Source organism: Odocoileus virginianus, chromosome 9 (assembly GCF_023699985.2).
Source record: "Odocoileus virginianus isolate 20LAN1187 ecotype Illinois chromosome 9, Ovbor_1.2, whole genome shotgun sequence".
Classification (NCBI taxonomy): Eukaryota; Metazoa; Chordata; class Mammalia; order Artiodactyla; family Cervidae; genus Odocoileus; species Odocoileus virginianus.
The window spans coordinates 74,336,159-74,355,645 of NC_069682.1; the positions used below are offsets into that span (position 1 = coordinate 74,336,159).

Sequence of the window (19,487 nt, forward strand, 5' to 3'; positions counted from 1 at the left end):
AGGGCTCGCCCTAACGGCTTGTGTTCATCTGCTCAGCTCTTTAAAGGCCCTGTGTGCAAATACCGTCGCTTTCTAAGGTGCGGGGTTAGGACTTTGGGGTGTACGTTCAGGCAGGGATACATGTCAGCCCAGAACACTTCCCGAGGCTCTATTCCAACAGCGCAAGGCTTCTTTAGTCAAGAAGCTGACCTCAGAGTTGAGAACATGGTCCAAACATGAATTTCTTGCCCAACAGGTTTTTCTTTTATTTTTTTAAAGAGATGATGACTCACCTTAAGGACAACAAAGGCTATGGCTATTCACAGAGCGAACATTCCACTCATCCCACTCATCCCGGGGTTCCTAAAAGCTGCGGTCCCGCCCACTCCTACTCCCCCACCCCCGGGGGCGTGGCAACGTCTGGGGACCCTTGGGGTTGTCCCCGCTGGGGGGCCCCTAGGTCCCAGGAGTGCTACTGGCCTCCAGGGGCTGGAGGCCAGGGTTGCTGCCCAAACTCCTACCACGCACGGGACACGCCTCCAGGGTAGAGAACTGTCAAAGAAGACATCTGAGGGCTGGCCAGACCCTGAGGTCCAGCCTGGCCAAACCCGACTTCATCTGTAGCCCAGCAGATGGCCGGGCGGAGGGAGGCGACCTGCCAGGCCCGGCTCCGCGGGGAGGGCACTGTTCCCTCCGCAGGCGGCTCCTTCTCAGGCCAGGCAACCAGCAGGCCCTACCCTGGCATGGGGCAAATGCCACAGAGATTTAATGGGAAGGAGGCAACAGCCTTCAGCTCACCCAGACTGCCAGTTCACACAAGAAGCCTTTCTTTCCACGGGGCCCCTTCCAACTGTCCTCCCCCACAAGCCTCTCAAACTTTAGATGATATTAAAGCAATGATAAGATTCCCGATCAACAAGGCAAACTAACCACTGTTTTAAAATCATTTCTTTCCTGGATGGCTTGGCGAAATAAGAATTTTTTAAGTCTACAAATCACAAATGCAGGAGAGGGTGTGGAGAAAAAGGAGCCCTCCTACACCGCTGGGAATGCAATCGGTGCAGCCACTGTGGAAGGCAATATGGGTGTTCCTTAAAAACTAAAATAGAGCTGCCATATGATTCAGCAATCCCACTCCTGGCCATGCATCCGGACAAAACTATAATTCGAAAAGATACATTCACCTCCAACGTTCACTGCAGCACTATTAACAGTAGCCAAGTCATGGAAGCAGCCTAAAAGTCCATCATCATCAGAATGGATAAAGAAGATGTGGAACCAATACGCAGTGATATTCCTAAGCCATAACAAAGAATGAAATGGACTTCCCTGGTGGTCCAGTGGTTAAGACTCTGCGCTTCCAATGCAGGGGGCACATGTTGGATCCCTGGTTGGGGAAGATTCCCCCATGCCGTGGGGAAAAAAAGAATGACATAATGCCACTTGCAGCAATATGAATGTACCTAGAGTTTACCATTCTGAGTGAAGTAAGTCAAAGACAAATATCATATGATATCGCTGACGTGTGGAATCTAAAGTATGATCTAAAGGAACTCATCCATGAAACATAAACAGACCCACAAAGAGAACAGTCCCGAAGCTGCCAAGGGGGAGTGGGGGGGGGGGGCGGGCTGGGAACTGCAGGTTGTTGCTGCCTGTTCAGTGGATCGGTCGTGTCCGACTCTGCGACCCGTGGACTGCAGCCCACCAGGCTGCTCTGTTCACGGGACTTCCCAGGCGAGAATACTGGAGTGGGCTGCCCTTTCCTTCTCCAGGGGATCTTCCTGACCCAGGAATTGAACACATGCCTCCTGTCTTGGCAGGCGAATTCTTTACCACTGAATCACCAGGGAAGCCGGGTTTGAGATTAGCAAATGCAAACAATTATACACAGGACGGATAAACAACAAGGTCCCACTATATTCTGTACAGAGTCATAATGGAAAAGAAAATAAAAAAGAATGTATAAGGCACAACCAAATTGTTTTACTATAAAGCAGAAACTAACAACACTGTAAATCAACCGTACTTCAATAAAATTAGAAAAAAATTTTTTAGAATTTTAACTCTATTAGCACAACCAGCTTATCCCTTTTCTTTCCCCTTGTTAACAATGCCATTATATTTTTAGACCAACAGCACCGTGTCAGCAAGCCCACCGCTTCCTAAATGTCAGCCATGACGTGGGCACATCTACAAAGCTCCCCAACTATTACTGACTTCATACTTCTAAATCGACTGTGTTTTTTTTACTGAAACGTATGCAAAAAGGAAACTTCCTGTCACTACGACAAGAAGAAGACAAGTATTGCTTGGCATAAACAGAGGGAACCATAAACATAATTGCAAGCCTTTCAATGTTTGGCCCTGAGCCACCTAAAGTGATCTCTGGCGATGCTTTCCACAGGCCAAGCTCTGAATGCGTAAATCAATCTTTCAAAGTCACATAAATAAAGCAACCGCTCGCTTTAAAAAAAATCAGCACCATGCTCTTTGGCTTTGCTGGTAGCTCAGCTGGAAAAGAATCTGCCTGCAGTGCAGGAGACCCCGACTCCTTCGATCCCTGGGTCTGGAAGATCCCCTGGAGAAGGGACAGGCTTCCCACTAGAGTATTCCTGGGCTTCCCTGGTGGCTCAGATGGTAAAGAATCCGCCTGCAATGCGGGAGACCTGGATGCAATCCCTGGGTCGGGACGATTCCCTGGAGGAGGGCATGGCAACCCACTCCAGTATCCTTGCCTGGAGTATCCCCATGGACAGAGGATCCTGGCGGGCTGCAGTCCATGGGGTGGCAGAGTCGGACATGATTGAGCGACTAAGCACATTCTCTCCCTTTAGGCAGAAGTCATCAAAACAACATGCTACGATGGGTTTTCTTCTTTCCAAATTAAACTAGAGCCCAGCTGCTTTCAGGAGTGAAGCTCGAGCCACTCCGTGGCCACTCCCAAAGGTGGCCGTCAAGTTTGGACAGCCGTCACTGGTGACTTCCATCAGTTGCACCTGGGTGCAGATATTGAAAGGACTTTCTGTGCTGAGAAGTAACAGCCCAAGAAGTCCGAAGATGGCTTATTCCATACCCTGGCTCCTCCCCCACTGACTGCAGGGATGGGGTCAAAGGTCAAGGTCAAACAGCCACCTTGCTGCGCTGGGGACTGGTGTGCAGCGGGCGCCCTGGCCTGCCTCGGTCCTCGGCCCAAGTGCTCCCTTTCAGCATCTCTACCCGGCTGTGTGTGTAACTTCACCGCCGATGTCACCGCCTGGGCCCGCCCGGGCAGGGAGCGCTGGTCTGGTTTTGGTCAGCACCGGGGCGGGCCCACGACAGGGAGGCAGTACCAGGAAGTGGATGGCACCAGTGCAGCTGGGCTGGCAGAGGGCACAGAGACCGCTTCCGGGTGGGCGGCTGCCAAGCCTGCCCGGGCTGTTCTCGAGTCCGAGGCAGCCAAGAGCCCATCACAGGAGGGGAAGGGCTGGGCCCCTCGGTGGCGGGAGAGGGAGGGGCAGACAGAGGGCGCCTGGTGTCGGCCTGTGACTCCCCTCTCCCGGTACTCACGTCGCAAGCCCCTCGGGCACCCCCAGCCCTGCCTTCAGACCACGTGGCTAAGACAGGCAGACTTGATCCCCCCAACCAGGGAAGACCTCTGAGCCAGGAAAACACAGGAGCAGATGGTTATCGAGCAGCAGTTCAAGAATGTCCAACAGGCGTCCTACAGACTTAAAGCTGAGAACATGGAGACTTCTGCCTGGACCGGCTGGAAAAGGTTCCTCCCTCCCCATTCTCAAGGGCAGAGGCGGCTCAGTTTCTTCTATAAATGGGAGATCTGCTTCAGGCATGTTTCTCTCAACAAGGATTTATTAGGCCCTTTCAGTCACCTTGGCCCCTGTGGAGGCCTGCTAGGAGGAGGACTTCTAAAATGACAAATATTCTGGAAGGCTGTGGTCCATAGCCATTTTCGCTGGCTACCAGTGGGGTCTATGGAACCGGAGGGGGCACACAGCTCTCCTGAAAACTGAAGATATACTGGGCTTCCCAGGTGGCTCAGTGGTAAAAGAATCCCCCTGCCAATGCAGGAGACACCAGTTCAATCCCTGGGTTGGGAAGATCCCCTGGAGAAGGGACTGGCAACCCCACTCCAATATTCTTGCCTGGGAAATCCCATGAGATGAGAGGAACCTGGTGGGCTACAGTCCATGGGGTCCCAAAGAATCAGACACAACCAAGCAAGTGAGCACCCACACGCATGCACGCACACACGCACACACACACGTTCAGGATAACACTGAATTCTATCTTGGCAAGAGATGTGCTTTTGTGTACAAAGCAAAGAACAACACAGTAACTCCTGGAGGAAAACTTAACAAAACCAGGATAATCTGGGGAAAGGTAACACGTGCTTGTGGAAACAGTAGCATGGTTCAGGGCAAATTTCAAAACAACTCTTTATGCCAAGGCCACTGGACACAGAATCTGACCCTTGGCGGGTCCTTCAAGGAGTAACGCTGTGCCCTTCAAGGATTTAAACTTATTGAAAAGTAAATAAAAGTGTAGACTTGTTCTCTTCTTAAAAAAAAAAAAAAAGAAGGATGTGTTGGGCACCTAGTCCGTGCCAGGCTCCGTGCAATGGTGACTAACCTGTCCCCAGTCAGGGCCCCGCAGTGTTCCCAGGTGAAGGATCACACAGGGCCACGTCTAACTGCAACTGAGCGAAATAGAAGAGGAGCAGGTGCTCCGAGAGGCTCCCAGAATGGGACCTGCTCTGCAGAGGGGACGTCAGGGAAGTCTCCCCTGAGGACCTGAGGCTTCAGTGGGACTTAACAGAAGATGGAGCTTCGGCCAGAAGAAGAGGGGAGAGGAGGACTTTGCAGGCAGAGGACAGCATGTGCAGAGGTCCTGCGTCCAGAGGGGGCCGGGAGGAGACAGTGAGGACAGATCCCGCGGCTGGACAAGGAAGGGGCCGAAGTGCACTGAGATCAGATCAGGAGGCGGCAAGGGTCCTGGCGGTGCCGTTTGCAGCACCTTCAGGGAGGGTGGAATTGCTGGTTTCTGTACCAACCTGTCCAGCGGGCACTGGCCGTGTGTGGGGACGAGACACTGAAACGTAGCTAGTGCCACTGAGGGGCTGAATGTTTAACCTAATTTTAATTATTTTAAACCTGAATTTAAACAGCCACAGGAGGCTACTGACTACCATGCTGGACAGCATGGGGCCAGAGCACCTAGTGAGGTGGTTCCCTGGAGGGCTTTGAGCGGAACATGCCCGCGATCAAAGCATCTGGCCATATCTGGGCTTCCCAGGTGGCTCAGTGGTAAAGAACCCGCCTGCCAGTGCAGAAGACACGCTGGTTCGATCTCTGGGTCAAGCAGATCCCTTGGAGGAGGGCACGGAAACCCACTCCAGTGTTCTTGCCCGGTGAATCTCACGGACAGAGGAGCCTGGTGGGCTACAGTTCACAGGGTCACAGAGAGTCGAGCACGACTAAATCAGCGTAGCACACACATCCTGGCTGAGAGGTGGAGACCCCGCTGGACGGTCAAAAGCACGGATGAAGGGCATCAACTGATGATGAAGACGGCGACAAGGAGGATGGGCCGGTGGCAGCAATGCTAAAGGAGATGTGAACAGATTCCAGAGCAACTCAGGGAGCAAAAGCGGGAGGTCCTGATCAAGGATTAGCAGACGAAGAGGAGGGCGAAGGCAGCATCCAGATCCTGGGTTTCAGGGTTTTGCCTTGAAGAGCTGGCACACCATTCTCCGTGCATGGGAACACTGGAGGAAGGAAGACCAGGCTCATGATGGGAGCCAGACTGAAAGGAGGACTCAGGAAGAGGGCAGAAGGACTTGAAGGTCACCGAAGCCACGGGTTGAAAGTGTTAGTCGCTCAGTCGTGTCTGACTCTTTTCCACCCCACTGACTCCAGCCCGCCAGGCTCCTCTGTCCATGGAATTCTCCAAGCAAGAATACTGGACTGGGTTGCCATTCCCTTCTCCAAGGGGTCTTCCCAACCTAGGGACTGAATCTGGGTCTCCTGCATCGCAGGCTGATCCTTTACCACCTGAGCCCCCAGGGAAGGGCTCCCCCCTGACTCAGCAGGGAAAGAGTCCGCCTGCGATGCAGGAGACACAGGAGATCCGGGGGCGATCCCTGGGTCGGGAAGATCCCTGGAGGAGGGAATGGCAACCCACTCCAATATTCTTGCCTGGGAAATCCCAAGGTCAGAGGAGACAGACGAGCTACAGTTGGACAGGTCTCAAAGAGTCGGATGTGACCAAGCATGCACACACGAAGCCATGAGCAGGACGAGCTCAGCCCAGACTTCAAGGGGAGGAGGGCCAGGAGCAAACCCTGAGCAACCCCATCTCTTTGCCAGAAGACAGAGGAGAGGATACAGGGGGACCCACAGAGCCACCACGGAAGAGCCGGGAGCGACTGACAAACCAAGTCTCAGACACTCACAGCAGACAGGAGGAAGGAAAGCATCTGTCTGCACGAAGACCTGAATGTTCTTAGCGACACTGTTTACATACAACAGCCAAACACGAGACGTAACCCAAATGTCCATCGTGGTGAAGAGATAAAGTATGGTATACCTACACAATGGAAATCTTTAAGCAATAAAAAGGTACTTTAAAACCACTGTGTTAACAACTCTGCTCAAGATTCTGTAATATTCCTTGGTGGCCCAGCAGCTAAGACTCCGCTCCTCCGGTGCAGGGGGCTCCAGTCTGATCCCTGGTGAGGGAACCAGATCCCACATGCTGCAACTAAGAGCTTTCACGCCACAACGAAAGACCCCACATAAGGCAATGAAAAGGATCCCCAGCACTGCAACCAAGAACCACTGCCGCCAATAGATTTTTTTTTTCAAAAATTCTGTAACAACCTAACTGGGAAAAGAATTTGAAAAGGATACATGTATGTGCAAAACTGAATCAGTCAGCTGCACACCGGAACCCAGCACATTGATGATCAACTGTTCTCCAACATAAACTAAAAGGTTTAAAAACACTCACTGTGCTCAGAAAACAGAAGCAGGCTTACAGAGAACAAACCCGCGGTTACCAGCTGGGAGGGGGCTGTTGAGGGAAAAATACGAACTACTGAGTGTGGACGGGCTCGAGGATGTCTCACAACACAAGCCAATATTCTGTAACTGTAAACGCACAGGGCTTTCCAGGTGGCGCTGGTGGTAAAGAACTTCCCTGCCAATGCACAAGATGTAAGATCTTTGGGGTTGATCCCTGGGCTGGGAAGATCCCCTGGAGGAGGGCAGGGCAAGCCACTCCAGGATTCTTGCCTAGAGAGTCCCATGGAGCCTGGTGGGCTATAATCCACAAAAAAGAGTCAGACACAAATAGCAAGTGACTTAGCACATAAATGGATAGTAACCGTTAAAAACTGTATTAAAAATTAAAATTAAAAAACCATTCTGTTAAATGAAAAAAAAAAAAAGCAGATACAAAGACAACACAGTTTATGACTCCATTTATATAAAATTTCCAGAAAGGGCAAACCTATGAAAATGGAAATCAGCCTGGGATGAAGGCATGAGGGAACTTCTGGGGAAGATGGAGACGTCCAAAAACTGGATTGTAAGGAACTACAGAAACTGTGTACATTTACTTTAAAAAAAAATCAATGTATTGTACCTTAACAATGGATGCATTTTATGTGATATAAAGTAACCCAAGTCTAAGTTGCTCAGTCCTGTCAGACTCTGTGACCCAGTGGACTGTATGTAGCCTGCTAGGCTCATCTGTCCAGGGGATTCTCTAGGCAAGAACACTGGAGTGGGCTGGCGGATTCTTGACTGTCTGAGGGACCAGGCAATACAGGAGACCTGGGTTCAGTCCCTGGGTCGGGAAGATCCCCTGGAGGAGGGCATGGCAACCCACTCCAGTGTTCTTGCCTGGAGAATCCCCTGGATAGAGGAGCCTGGTGGGCTACAGTCCTGGGGGGCTACAGTCCTGGGGGGCTACAGTCGGACACGACGGAGCAACTAAGCAGAGCACACAGCACTCCCGTGCTGCAGGTAGTTTCTTACCATCAGAGCCACCAGGGGAGCCCCATACCCAACAAAGCTGTCTGCCCCCCCCCCCAAAAAAGCTGAAGCAAACTGTGTACCTAAATACACAGCTGTTTAATTCAGTTCACATCCCAAATTTCCTTGTTCCCCATTTCCAGATACATCAAAAAATCAAAGCATCCTGTCCAAGTTGGCCACGAGATCCCAAATCATTACTCAGGAAAGGCAAAGTCTCGGTTCTGCCCAACCTGCTCTCTACCTATCACACCAGGGCGCCTACTTATCTGTCTGGAATCATTTATGTGGTTAATCATTTCCTGGATTTGATCAGGAGAGCGCAATGAAGTCTGTATTTCTCAACTTCCCACCATCAAAAGTCCTTCTTCTCAAAGGAGCGTTCTGGAAATGACCAATGGCAAACCTTACACAAAAATCTAATTATCACTATTTGGCCTAGTGAACGTCTAAGATGTACTGAGCGCTTAGTGTTCCAAACTTAAGATGGATTAAGTCTCAAAATAAACAATCCTAGGAGGTACACATAATTATGGGGTTCCCTGGTGGCTCAGAAGATAAAGAGTCCGCCTGCAATGCTGGCGACCTGGGTTCAATCCCTGGATTGGGAAGATCCCGTGGAGGAGGGCGTGGCAATATTCTTGCCTGGAGAATCCCATGGACAGAGGAGCCTGGTGGGTTACAGTCCCTGGGGGTGCAAAGAGCCGGCCATGACGGAGCAGCTGAACCATGAGCACACAGAGAATGTTAGTCCCACTTTACAGGTGAAAAAACTAAAACTCAGAGAAGTTAAGTAATTTCCCCCGAGTCACACAGCTAGTGACGGGCAAACCCAGGCTTGCACCTGGTTCTCCAATCCTACGCCCATGCTCCTAACCAGTCTCCTGTGTTTCACCAAGAGGAGAATTTCATTTGGCCAGAAGCAAAGCACATGATGTCAGAAAAAAGGTTTCCAGCGATGTGAGGCAAATGCTTATGTCCTAACAAAACCACTGCAATAGTTTTCTCAACATCAGGATGTGGTAACTTTCTCAAGACAGAAAAGAGCTTTGGGGCTATGGGATTCCTCCAGCAAATAAACTGCATGTCTTGGCATATGCTGAGTGATCCCAGCATTAATTATACTCTGTCTTCTGGCACCTAGGTTTTTGGTTTCTTTAACCACAAAATCCCCCAACCATCCTACAGCTTAGAGCCATTAGATAAAAAGAGTTGATCAGGTTCAAATCCATCCCCCGACACGGACTACTCCTATGACTTCCAACGAATTATTTAGCATCACTGAACCTTGGTTTCCCTGGCTATAAAATGAAGAAACGAGCTCCAAAAATTCACACAGTGGTTATGAGGATTTAGGCACAGGCCAGGTGGCACAGTGGTAAAGAATCCACCTGCCAATGCAGGAGACGAAGGAGACTCAGGTTTGATCCCTGGATTGGGAAGATTCCCTGGAGCAAGAAATGGCAACCCACTCCAGTATTCTTGCCTGGAAAATTTCATGGACAGAGGAGCCTGGCAGGCTACAGTCCATGGGGTTGCAAAGACTCACACAACTGAGCGATTGAGTATGCATTTTATTTCAAGTGCCCAGCAGAGAGTCTGACCATCACAAATATGTTTGCTTCTTATTTCTTTACCTCACCTCCCACCCTGAAATTACAAGGTTTTCCAAAAGTGTTTCCAGATACCAAGATCCCCAACTTGACAAGGCCACTCCTAAAAATGCAGATTAAATACAAGAACATATATGCAAACACCTGGAATCCCAGATACCTGACTTGAATTTGAATCCACGTCACTGCTCAGGAAACAAATTAGTTCCCGGTGGCAAATTCTAAAGGAGAGGCAATCCTCCACTCCAATACTAAACAGAAACCTTTTTTCCCAATTGTTGGCACCACTCGGCCCCTATGCTAAGGATGCATATTTCTCTCATGGTAATCATCACTTTTAAATAATTATTTGCATTTTTCTCTCTTGCATTGAATGAGAGGTTCTCAACTATGCCGACACATTAAAATCATCCGGGGAGCCAAGAAAAAATAAGGTAGATAAGACAGATAAAGATAGCCAAGTTCCACTTTAGATTTTTATTTCAAAGGTCAAAATGGTCATTGCTAAAGCTACCCGGGTGATTCCAATGCCCAAGCAGGGACCGGAGGCCCGCACCTGTTGTCAGGGCTTGTTTAGTTCAGCTTTGAACTGTCTCCCCACAGAGCCTCCACACACAGTAGGCATTTGTGTAACTGTGGCATGAATTAATAACTAGAGGGCCTCAGAGTCCACTGATGTTATTAACTCATTAAAACATTCACTGAAGGTGTTTATTACATGCAGGCCCTCTTCCAGGCATACGGCTCAAGCCGTCACCGCTCTTTAGCCTTGAGAGGTCGGGATTAAAACGTAGGCCGAAAGTGAAGAAAGCTGTGAAGGGCAGTTCACCTCTGGCTCAGAGATCCTGAGTTCAGTCTGCGTTTTGCAGCATCTTCGCAGAGGTCCCCGACCCCGCTGGGCCTCTGTCTTCTACTAATGGGGGTCTCCTCCCCGGAAGATTTAAGGAAGATGGGGGACAAAGACCCCACAAAATGGCTGCTGGCATCATCCCTTCCCCCACTTTAAAAAAATTCCACTGACACCTGGTGAAGTCACCCTAGGTGTTCATCCGGCCCACGCCCCTGCATCAAGCAACCGACGCCGCACAAAGCGGCCGCCACCGGGAAGTGCGCGGGGAGAACCGGACGCCAAAGCGAAGGGCGGCCCGCGGGGCCCGGCCCCGCCCAGCTGCCTTCTCCGGCGACCGCAGCCCCACCTGGGCAGCCTCGGGAAATGCACGCTTCCAGGTCCCACCCCAAGCAGTCACCGGCGGGCCCGAGCGGGGCCAGGAATCAGCATTTTAACCATCTCGCCCCCCCCCCCCCCCCCCCACCACCCCGAGGTTTACTCTGCCCCAGTAATGCCACAGCCCCTGAAAACCTCAACAGGTCAGCGCCCTCCTCCCAGTGGGAAGCTGTCAGGGCGCAAAACGCCCGCGCCTCCTCTTTCCGAGTGAGTGCAACCCTCACCAGGCGGCCCAGGGGCCTGCCTCTGCGGAAACGTACAGCAGGTGGCAGCCGCCGCCCCTGACCGGGGCGGGGGGGGGGCGGGTGCGGACCGCGGGGAGGGGGTGCCCAGGCGACCAGCAGGAGCCCCTCTCGCCCTCCGGCGGTCCAGCCGGCGCCGGGGAGGGAGGGCGGCCATCTGGGGGCGGGGACCCCGCGGCGGGTCTGCAACGGGGGCAAAGCCAGCCGAGAATTTCCGGGCTCCCGAGGGCGGTTCCAGGAGAAAAGCGAGGTTCGATATGGACCAAATCGGAATTACGAAGACAAGGTGTAATCAGGAAACAATAAAATGGATAGAAGGCGAGGCTGATCCCAGTTCCACAGCGCCGGGCGGGCCCGGCCTCCCGCGGTGCCTAAAGCAAGGCAGGCAGAGGTGCCCGGCAGCCGGGAGCTCGGGCCCGAAAGGGACGCGATCGCGCCGCGGTGCTGGGCCGGGTTGAGCCGGACCGCTCCCCGCCCGCCCCTCCCCGGGCCCGGCCGCCGGCTCATGGCGCCAGCCGACCTGTCAGGCCCGGCCCGGCCCGCCCCGCCCGGCGCCGGGCTGCGGCCGCGCGCGGACAAAGGAGGGCTGCCGGCCCGGGCCCCGCTCACCCGGCGCGGGGCCTGCTGTCCATCCGCTTCTTCTGGCGCACCGGCTGCAGCGGGATGTTGTCCGTCATGTCGCCCGCCTTGGCCGCCGCGCCCCCAGCGCAGCCTGGGCCGCCGCCCGGTCCGGCCTCCGCGCCACCGCCCGCCGGCGCCGCGCCGCCCCGGGGGAGGAGGCGGCGGCAGCGGGCGGGCCGGGCCCGCAGCGACGGGGCGAGCTCGCGAGCGCCGGGCCACGCGCGGAGCCGCCCGCGCGGCCCGACCGACGGACACGGGCGCACCATGGGCCCGAGCTCCGCGCGCCGCCCGCCCGCCCCCGCCTGCCTGCCTGCCTGCCTGCCAGCCACGGGGGGCGGCCCGCCGTGTCCGCGCGCGGCCGCCGCAGAGGCCCCGCCCCCGGCCCGCGCCGCGCGCCCCCCACGAGCGCCCACCCGGCCGCGCGCCCCCCGCCCACGCCCCGCCGTGCGCGCGCCCGGCCGCCCCCCGCCCCCGCGGACGCCACTTTCACCCTCACATGTTCGCCTGTGCGCACACGCACACGCCACCAGGCTCACTCTGCACACGGCATCCATCCTTTCACGGGCTCACTCTTGCACACTCACACGCGAACCACACACACATTCTCACCTGCCCCCTTCCTACCAGCGTCTGACAGTCACGCTCACCCGCACAAGCACGCACCCTGCCACACTCACACCCACTGTCCACCCTGGACCTCACACACGTGTGCCCCCGGGAATCACAACCACAGGGACACACTGCCTCACTGCTCTGCAGACTCCCTCAGCCACCATCCTTCACCATCGCTGCCCCCCACTCTCCCACCTGGACCCTGAGATTCCCCATCACAGAGTCCACTCACACACCTACACACCCTCCATCTCATACTCACCCCTCACCTGGCTCTGGGGCTGACACGCGTGTTCTGTCACACAGACACATTCAGCCACACTGAGACACACACGGACTCCTCCGCCCAGACCCGCGTCCACACCTACCCCCTCCCACACAGTGTCCAGGATCCACTCAGTTTCCAAGGACCCCGACAAAAACAAGAACAGAAAGAAAACGAACAGTGGTGTAGGAAGGAGGGAGGTAAGTTAAAAATCCATGTGTAATAAAAGAACCTCAAAATGTAACACAGTGTTAACTAACCTACTGCAACTAAAGGGAATTTTTAAGTAGTTACACCTAACACATTTATTGTGGATGTGAGTGCCTTTTCATTCGTTTGCTATGAATAAGGGCAAAGCCACTGAGTGTCTGTGTCCAAGGCCCTGAGTAAACAAAGGCAGATAGCAAACCAAGAAGTGTGACTTATCTCATGTCCCGATGAAGTTCCTCAAGAAAAGCCTGTCACTAGACGTTGCCGCATTGCACCTTTGAAGGGGAAGCAGTATTCTCTGGCTAACAGACCTGATCTGCTTTGCGTCTTGTTTCTCTGCACATAGGACGGTGCCAGGCACGCAGCATGATGCACAGTCAACTCTCAGGAAAGGTTTATTGAGTGGAGACAATGTAAACACCCCAACCCACCAATTATGGCATCAGAGGGGGCCCCACCCTCTCCCACCTGCTCCCCAGAGGTCCCCTCTCAAACCCCACCCACCTCAGACCCTCTTCTCTGCTCCACCACCACGCAGGGGACAGAAAAGACCAAAGAGATCATGACCCTTTAATCCAAGGGCCCCACACAGCTGGGAGCCAATAAATGCAAGCTCTTGTTTTTATCAAGCACCTAAAACACACATGGAATCCCGTATTTCATCCTCCAAGGGGCCCTGCCAGTTGAGTCTAAATGATCACACCCATTTCACAGGTGAGGAAACAGAAACTCAGAGCGGCCTGCCCAAAGCAGCCTGGTTAGGAAGGAACAAGACTGGGCTCCCAGGCCTAGTCTTCTGTGCTCCAGAAGGAAGAATGCTTTCCAGTGACCAGTGGGATCAGTGATCGTGACATTTCCAGGCAACTATGAATCCTGGTCTCAAACATCTTCCAGCTCCCTCTGGTCCTCGGGGCGCCCACATCTGGCCACCCCCGCTCACCAGGCTGTGCCCTCACTGTCTAGAGTACAGAGTAATAATAGTGACCCCTCACCTGAGATCCTATATCACTTCAGCACCTCACAACTGTAGAACCAGAGGCAACAAACAGTTGGGCCTCAGTTTCCTCATCTGTACAATGGGGTGCTTCCCTAGTGGCTCAGATGGTAAAGAATCCCTGCATCAGGAAGATCCCCTGGAGAAGGGAATGGCTGCCCACTCCAGTATTCTTGCCTGGAGAACCCCATGAACAGAGGGCCTGGCAGGGGTCACAAAGAATCGGACCCAACTGAGCAACACACACACACACTGGCCTCATAGGAGTGTAGGGAGGATTAAATGAACCAATCACGTACACAAAGCAATTTGAAAGCTGCACACATATAGGGAGAATTGTGGGCAGCTCAGGATTGTTGCATGAATTCCTTGCAGTCATAGCAAAACGTAAAACAGTGCAATGCATGTCACATAGTAAATTCTCACCAAGGTTAGTGATTATAATTTCTCCTCCTCTTCCGACTATAAATATTAAAGATTTTTACTAATTAAAGAAACAACAAGGCTTCCCTGGTGGCTCATTGGTAAAGAATCTGCCTGCCAATGCAAGAGACATGGGTTTGATCCCTGGTCTCGGAAGATCCCACACGCCACCAGGCAACTAAGCCCATGAGCCGGAACTACTGAGCCTGTGCTCTCGAGCCCCGATACCCAGCTGCTGAGCCCACACGCCCTGGAGCCCGCACTCTGCAACCAGAAGCCACTGCAGCGAGAAGCCCGAGCACTGCGACTAGAGAAAAGCCCTTGCAGCAATGAAGACTCAGCACAAAGAAAAGAAACAGAATTCTTTTTTTAAAATAGTAAAAAACAAAAATACCATCACAGTGTTAGCAAACAGTGGTCTCCGGACAACATTCTAGGTAGATTATTGAACTATAATTAATAATTATTTCTGTAGTAGGTGGTACAGAGAGCAGCACATACCCACTCCATACCCACCCTGACCCCAAACCCAGCAGTTTTCCTTATTAACATTTTGCATGAGTGTGGTACATCTAAATGGATCTGAAATTTCTCCTTGTCTCTACTTTCTGCTTTTTCTCTAATCAACAGGTATCACTTTTTTTCCTTAAATGAATTTTGAAAAGACCAAGAGCCCCTCCTAATCTCCAAAGGTAAGAATATTTTCATATGAAAAGAGAGGTGCTTTTTTTTATTGCCTTTGCATTTTCCAAATTTCTTTCTGTGTGCTTTTATAATCATTGCGGAAGACAAAAATGACTCCCTTCCAGGAAGGCAATCCCTGAGGAAGGGAGGCACTTAAAGGCTTTTATCTCTTGGTGAGAAAGATCCAGATGCTTGTGTGAGATAGCAGAGGCCTGTGGGGCTGGCGGGAACAGTGCCAGGGTTGGGAAGAGCAGAGAAGCGGGCAGTGAGGGGGTGGGGCTGGGGGGAGGGCATCAGAAGCCCTTTTCCGGCTCGGCCCTGCCTTCTCCTGGTGGCCCTAGAAACAGCTACCTACCTTAGGGTCCTGCTTTCTGAGGAGCCCCTTTCACGGCCTTTGACAGCCCTGTCCACCCAACAGGCTCTGGAGCAGGCTCCATCCAACAGGAAGTCACTGACCCCTAGAAACCTGGAACAGAATGATCTTTGACAGACAAGCCAACCTAGTCCAGCCTCGTCTTTCCGCAGAGGCCCACAGAGGTCACCAAACCTCACCAACAGATGTTGGGCCCAGACCATAATCTGTTTTGAGACTCAGTGCAGCCTACCCTGGAGCCTCGTCTCCATAGCTCGCCAAGCTGGCTGAGGCTGTTTGCAGAACGCAGGTGGACAGGAGGACAAGGGTACTAGCAGGGGTGAGATAGAGGCAGAGAAGAGGGGACCGAGGACTTAATGAAACTGTTCCGGAGAGGGACTTCCCTGGTGCTCCAGTGTCTCAGACGCTGCCCTGCCCATGCAGGGGGTCAGGGTTAGATCCCCGGTCAGGAAATTAGCTCTAACATGCCGCAACTAAGAGTTCTCCTGCCCCGACGAGATACTGCAACCAAGACTCCGTGCAGCCAAACTGATTTTTAAAAACGTTTTGGGTAAACCCAGACTGGGGAGACTTGCTTTGGGCCTACAATTTCTCTGTGAATGAATGCCCCAGGTAGTCCCTTTGAGTTTCTCAACTTGGGCGCTACTGACTTCGGGGCTATTCCCAGATTGGGGGGGTGCTGCCTTCTGCACCGCAGGATGTCCAGAAGCAGCCTTGGTGTCCACCCACGACGTGCCAGGAGCAGCTCACCCCCTTCTCCCAGGTTGTGACCTCCACTGACGTCTTCAGACGTGGCGAAATGTCCTGAGGGTAAAACTGTCCCTACTTGAGACCCACTGGGCTAGAATATGATGTTAATCTAGTAAGACCATATCTCTAACACTGACCTCATCTTCCTGGTTCCGCTTTTTGGGGGAAAGAACTCTCTAAGTGCTTTCCATAAGCAACTATATCTAGTTAGGATTTAATTATATTAGTTTGTATGGTACTGTTTTTATCTCCAAACAGACATTGGGGAATTTAAGGAAAACAGCACTGAACATTCATTCATTCAAGCCACCTTCACCTAGCACCTACAATATTCCGGGCACTGGGGATACAGTTAACAAGACACACAATACCAGCTGCCCAGAGCTGAGGTCTCTGCTGGTTCCTAGAGCTAAGACCGAAATGGGCAAGATGACCAGATGACCTGCCTAGCAGGCCTTCTGGGTTACCTGCCTCTTTCATTGTCACTGAGCTCTTTTACAACAGAATACTGTAGTTAACACAAACGATTCTCCTTGGTAGAGATGCAAATGAGTTTTGCCCAATGGAATGCAGTTGATTCCAGCCCTGTGAAGACTGACTCTGTTTTTCCATCAATTTACTTCAATCTTCCTGATTGCTGGAAATTGAGTTTTTTCAATTCTCCTTTCAATCAGTTCTAACTGTTGATAGAATCTTGGATACATGTTCATTTTCCATTTGTAGGAGTCTTGATTTTCCCGTTCCAAAAGGTTATACTTTAACAGGATAGACAGAAAATAAACAAGCCAACATTTCAGACTGCAAAACGCCATGTAGATTCTACAACAGGGAAGCACAAAAGAGGTGCTTTTATCCTTCTTACTTGATAAAAAGTTGGCAACTGTAAGCGTTCTCTTCTATTTCCCCATTTTTAAGAACAGTTTCCTGCTTTGTGGAATCCCAAAGGTGAGCAATCCTAAATTCCATTATAATTTCCGGTCCTCTGTCTGCTGGGGTCTTTACCACACAAGAACTTGAAGACAGAATCAGCCTACAACACAATTAACCCAGGATATTTAGGAAGGTCAGTGAAAACGATTTCTCCCACCCAGGATGGCCTGAAAGCCATCAGGATAGCCAGCAAGCATTAAAAAGCAAAACAAAACAAAAGCTGGTTCGGGTGAAGTTAATAGTTAAAGAGGCAAACTTAGACGCCAGGTGTGTCCACAGCACAAACCACGGGATGATAGAGAAGGCCATTTCAGTGCTTTTCACTTAAGGACCAACGGTTATCCCTTCAACATAAAACACACCTCTGTATCCTTTGTCCCAAGCCTTTATAACACTGGTATTTCTTTCAATTTACCTCTTTCCCTGAATTAATGGGCTTCTCTGGTGGCTCAGGAGACATAACAGACACAGGTTCGATCCCTGGGTCAGGAAGATCCCCTGGAGAAGGAAATGGCAACCCACGCCAGTATTCTTGCCTTGCCTGGAGAATCCCATGGAGAGGAGCCTGGCGAGCCAGTCCATGGGGTGACAGAGTCGGACACAATTGAGCAACTAACACAACTGAAGTCACTGGTTCCGTCCCTGGCTCTGGCTCGGGGAAGAGTCCACGTGCCTCCAGGCAACGAAGCCCGAGGCTGCAGCTACTTTAGTCCCTGAGCCCCAGAGCCCGTGCTCCCCTAGAGATGCCTCCCCTAGAGATGCCCCCGCAACCAGGAGCCCGCTCGCTGCAGCTAGAGCGGCCCGACTCGCCACAGCCAGCGAAAGCCTGCGAGCAGCAGCCAAGACCCAGCACAATCAAAAATTTAAAAAAAAAATTTTTTTTTAGACTCTGAACCGCAAAGTTTGATGCTTCTTTTAAACACATTTGTGAGGTCTTACCTTAATACCTCAACTGCAGCATCCACTTCAGAGAGGCAAATTTGCTTCCTTCGCCTCGTTTTGGCCTTGTTTAGCTAATGCTCCATTTTCATTATTTAGAAATAGTTGGAATTCGTCACAGCAAAGTGGTAAGGACCTGAGAGTTTTTTTGGCATTTTTTTATTTAGGGGGAAATCTGAATTTTCATGGATAACCAGGACCAAAGCAGGATCCCTAGACCAAAAGCAGTTGCTTCTCTCAGCATATGACAGGTTAATAGCTCTGAAAGCTAATAACTCACTTTCTGTGAAGAGAAATGCGCATTTCTTTCTGTAGCCGTTAATGACTTTGTTTGGAAACAAGGAAACAGAACTGAGGGAGCTGCCAGGACAGAGAAGGATTACGCCACAAGCAGCATATGCTTTCTCCACCAAAACGTGCCCCTTTAAGTGGCGATGGTTACGGAATCTATAAAGTAAATGGGGATGAGGAGAGAAGCGAAGGCATCAATTAGCCACTACGGTGTTCAGATCTCAATCAGACAAGGGGCTCCCTGGTGGCCCAGTGGTTAGCACTGCACTTTCCAGTGCAGGGGGGACTAGCTCGACCCCTGGTTGGGGAGCTAAGACCCCACACGCCTTGTGGTCAAAAACCACAAAACATAAAACACAAGCAATATTGTAACAAACTCAGTAAAGGCTTAAAAAATGGTTCACATTAGATTTAAAAAAAAAAAAAATACAAGGTCAGAGTCACAAACAGCCAAAGATAGCTCTTTGATGGATTCAAAATAGGCTTCCCCCAAACCCAGGAAAGGGCCTACAACTAAGGTTCTGCCATTTTGTAACTTCCAGCCACAAGCATCCACATGTCCTGGGGTAAGCTGACCCAGGCGGTGGTGGGGAGGGGGATAAAATGTACACGCTGGAACCAATGCTGCAACTCCCCTGAAATACGTTGCTGTTTCCGGATTGGAAGACACACAGAAAACCCCCCGTAGGATTACCCCCACCGGCCTGCTCTCTTTGTACATTACTAGAGGATGATGACGTATGCCATCGCACGCATGCTTCCCGGGTTACGGACGCCAGGAACCGTGGTCTGGAAGGTGAGGGAGGCGCCCACCACCTGGGGCTTTGGCCCCACGTGCCTTCCTTCCTCAGTCTCAACAGACTGAACCAAGAGAATCCTCATGATCCACAGTTGGGACCAATCTTTATGCTCATCTAATCCGGGACACAGTTAAGTGTTCAGTACGTTCGCCTTCTCGTTTCACTCGTTCGGTTCAGGAAGCTGGAGTATCCCCTTTGTGCTGCATGCTCAGCCCCTTCGGCCGTGCCACCTCTTTGCGACCCCGTGGACTGTGGCCCGCCAGGCTCCTCTGTCCATGGGGTTTTCCAGGCAAGAGTACTGCCATGCCCTCCTCCAGGGGAGCTTCCTGACGCAGCGTGTCTCCGGCACCGCAGGCAGATTCTTTACCACTGAGCCACTGCGGAAGCCCCTATCCTACTTAGCTGGGTGGAATTTCTCCCAAGGCAGCTGGAAATGATGTCAGGAAAGGACTCTCAGGTGTGGAGCAGAAAATAACAGAAAAATGTACATACACGCCGGG

General features: G+C 51.9%; 1 protein-coding gene across 4 annotated transcripts in view; it reads right to left on the bottom strand.

The window, feature by feature from the left end:
* ATP9A (ATPase phospholipid transporting 9A (putative)) overlaps positions 1-12,288 on the bottom strand; it is a 124,083-nt gene extending 111,795 nt beyond the window's left edge. For 3 of the 4 annotated variants that reach the window (XR_011489670.1, XM_070472763.1, XM_070472762.1), the window contains exon 1: positions 11,705-12,024. Coding sequence is in view for 3 of the 4 variants with exons in the window: in XM_070472763.1 (XP_070328864.1) it covers positions 11,705-11,982 (278 nt within the window). In the remaining variant the exon portion in view is untranslated. Of the gene's footprint in view, positions 1-11,704; positions 12,025-12,212 lie in introns of those variants that run through there. The other variant, XM_020888914.2, reaches the window with a different exon arrangement.
* Positions 12,289-19,487: the final 7,199 nt, after the last annotated feature.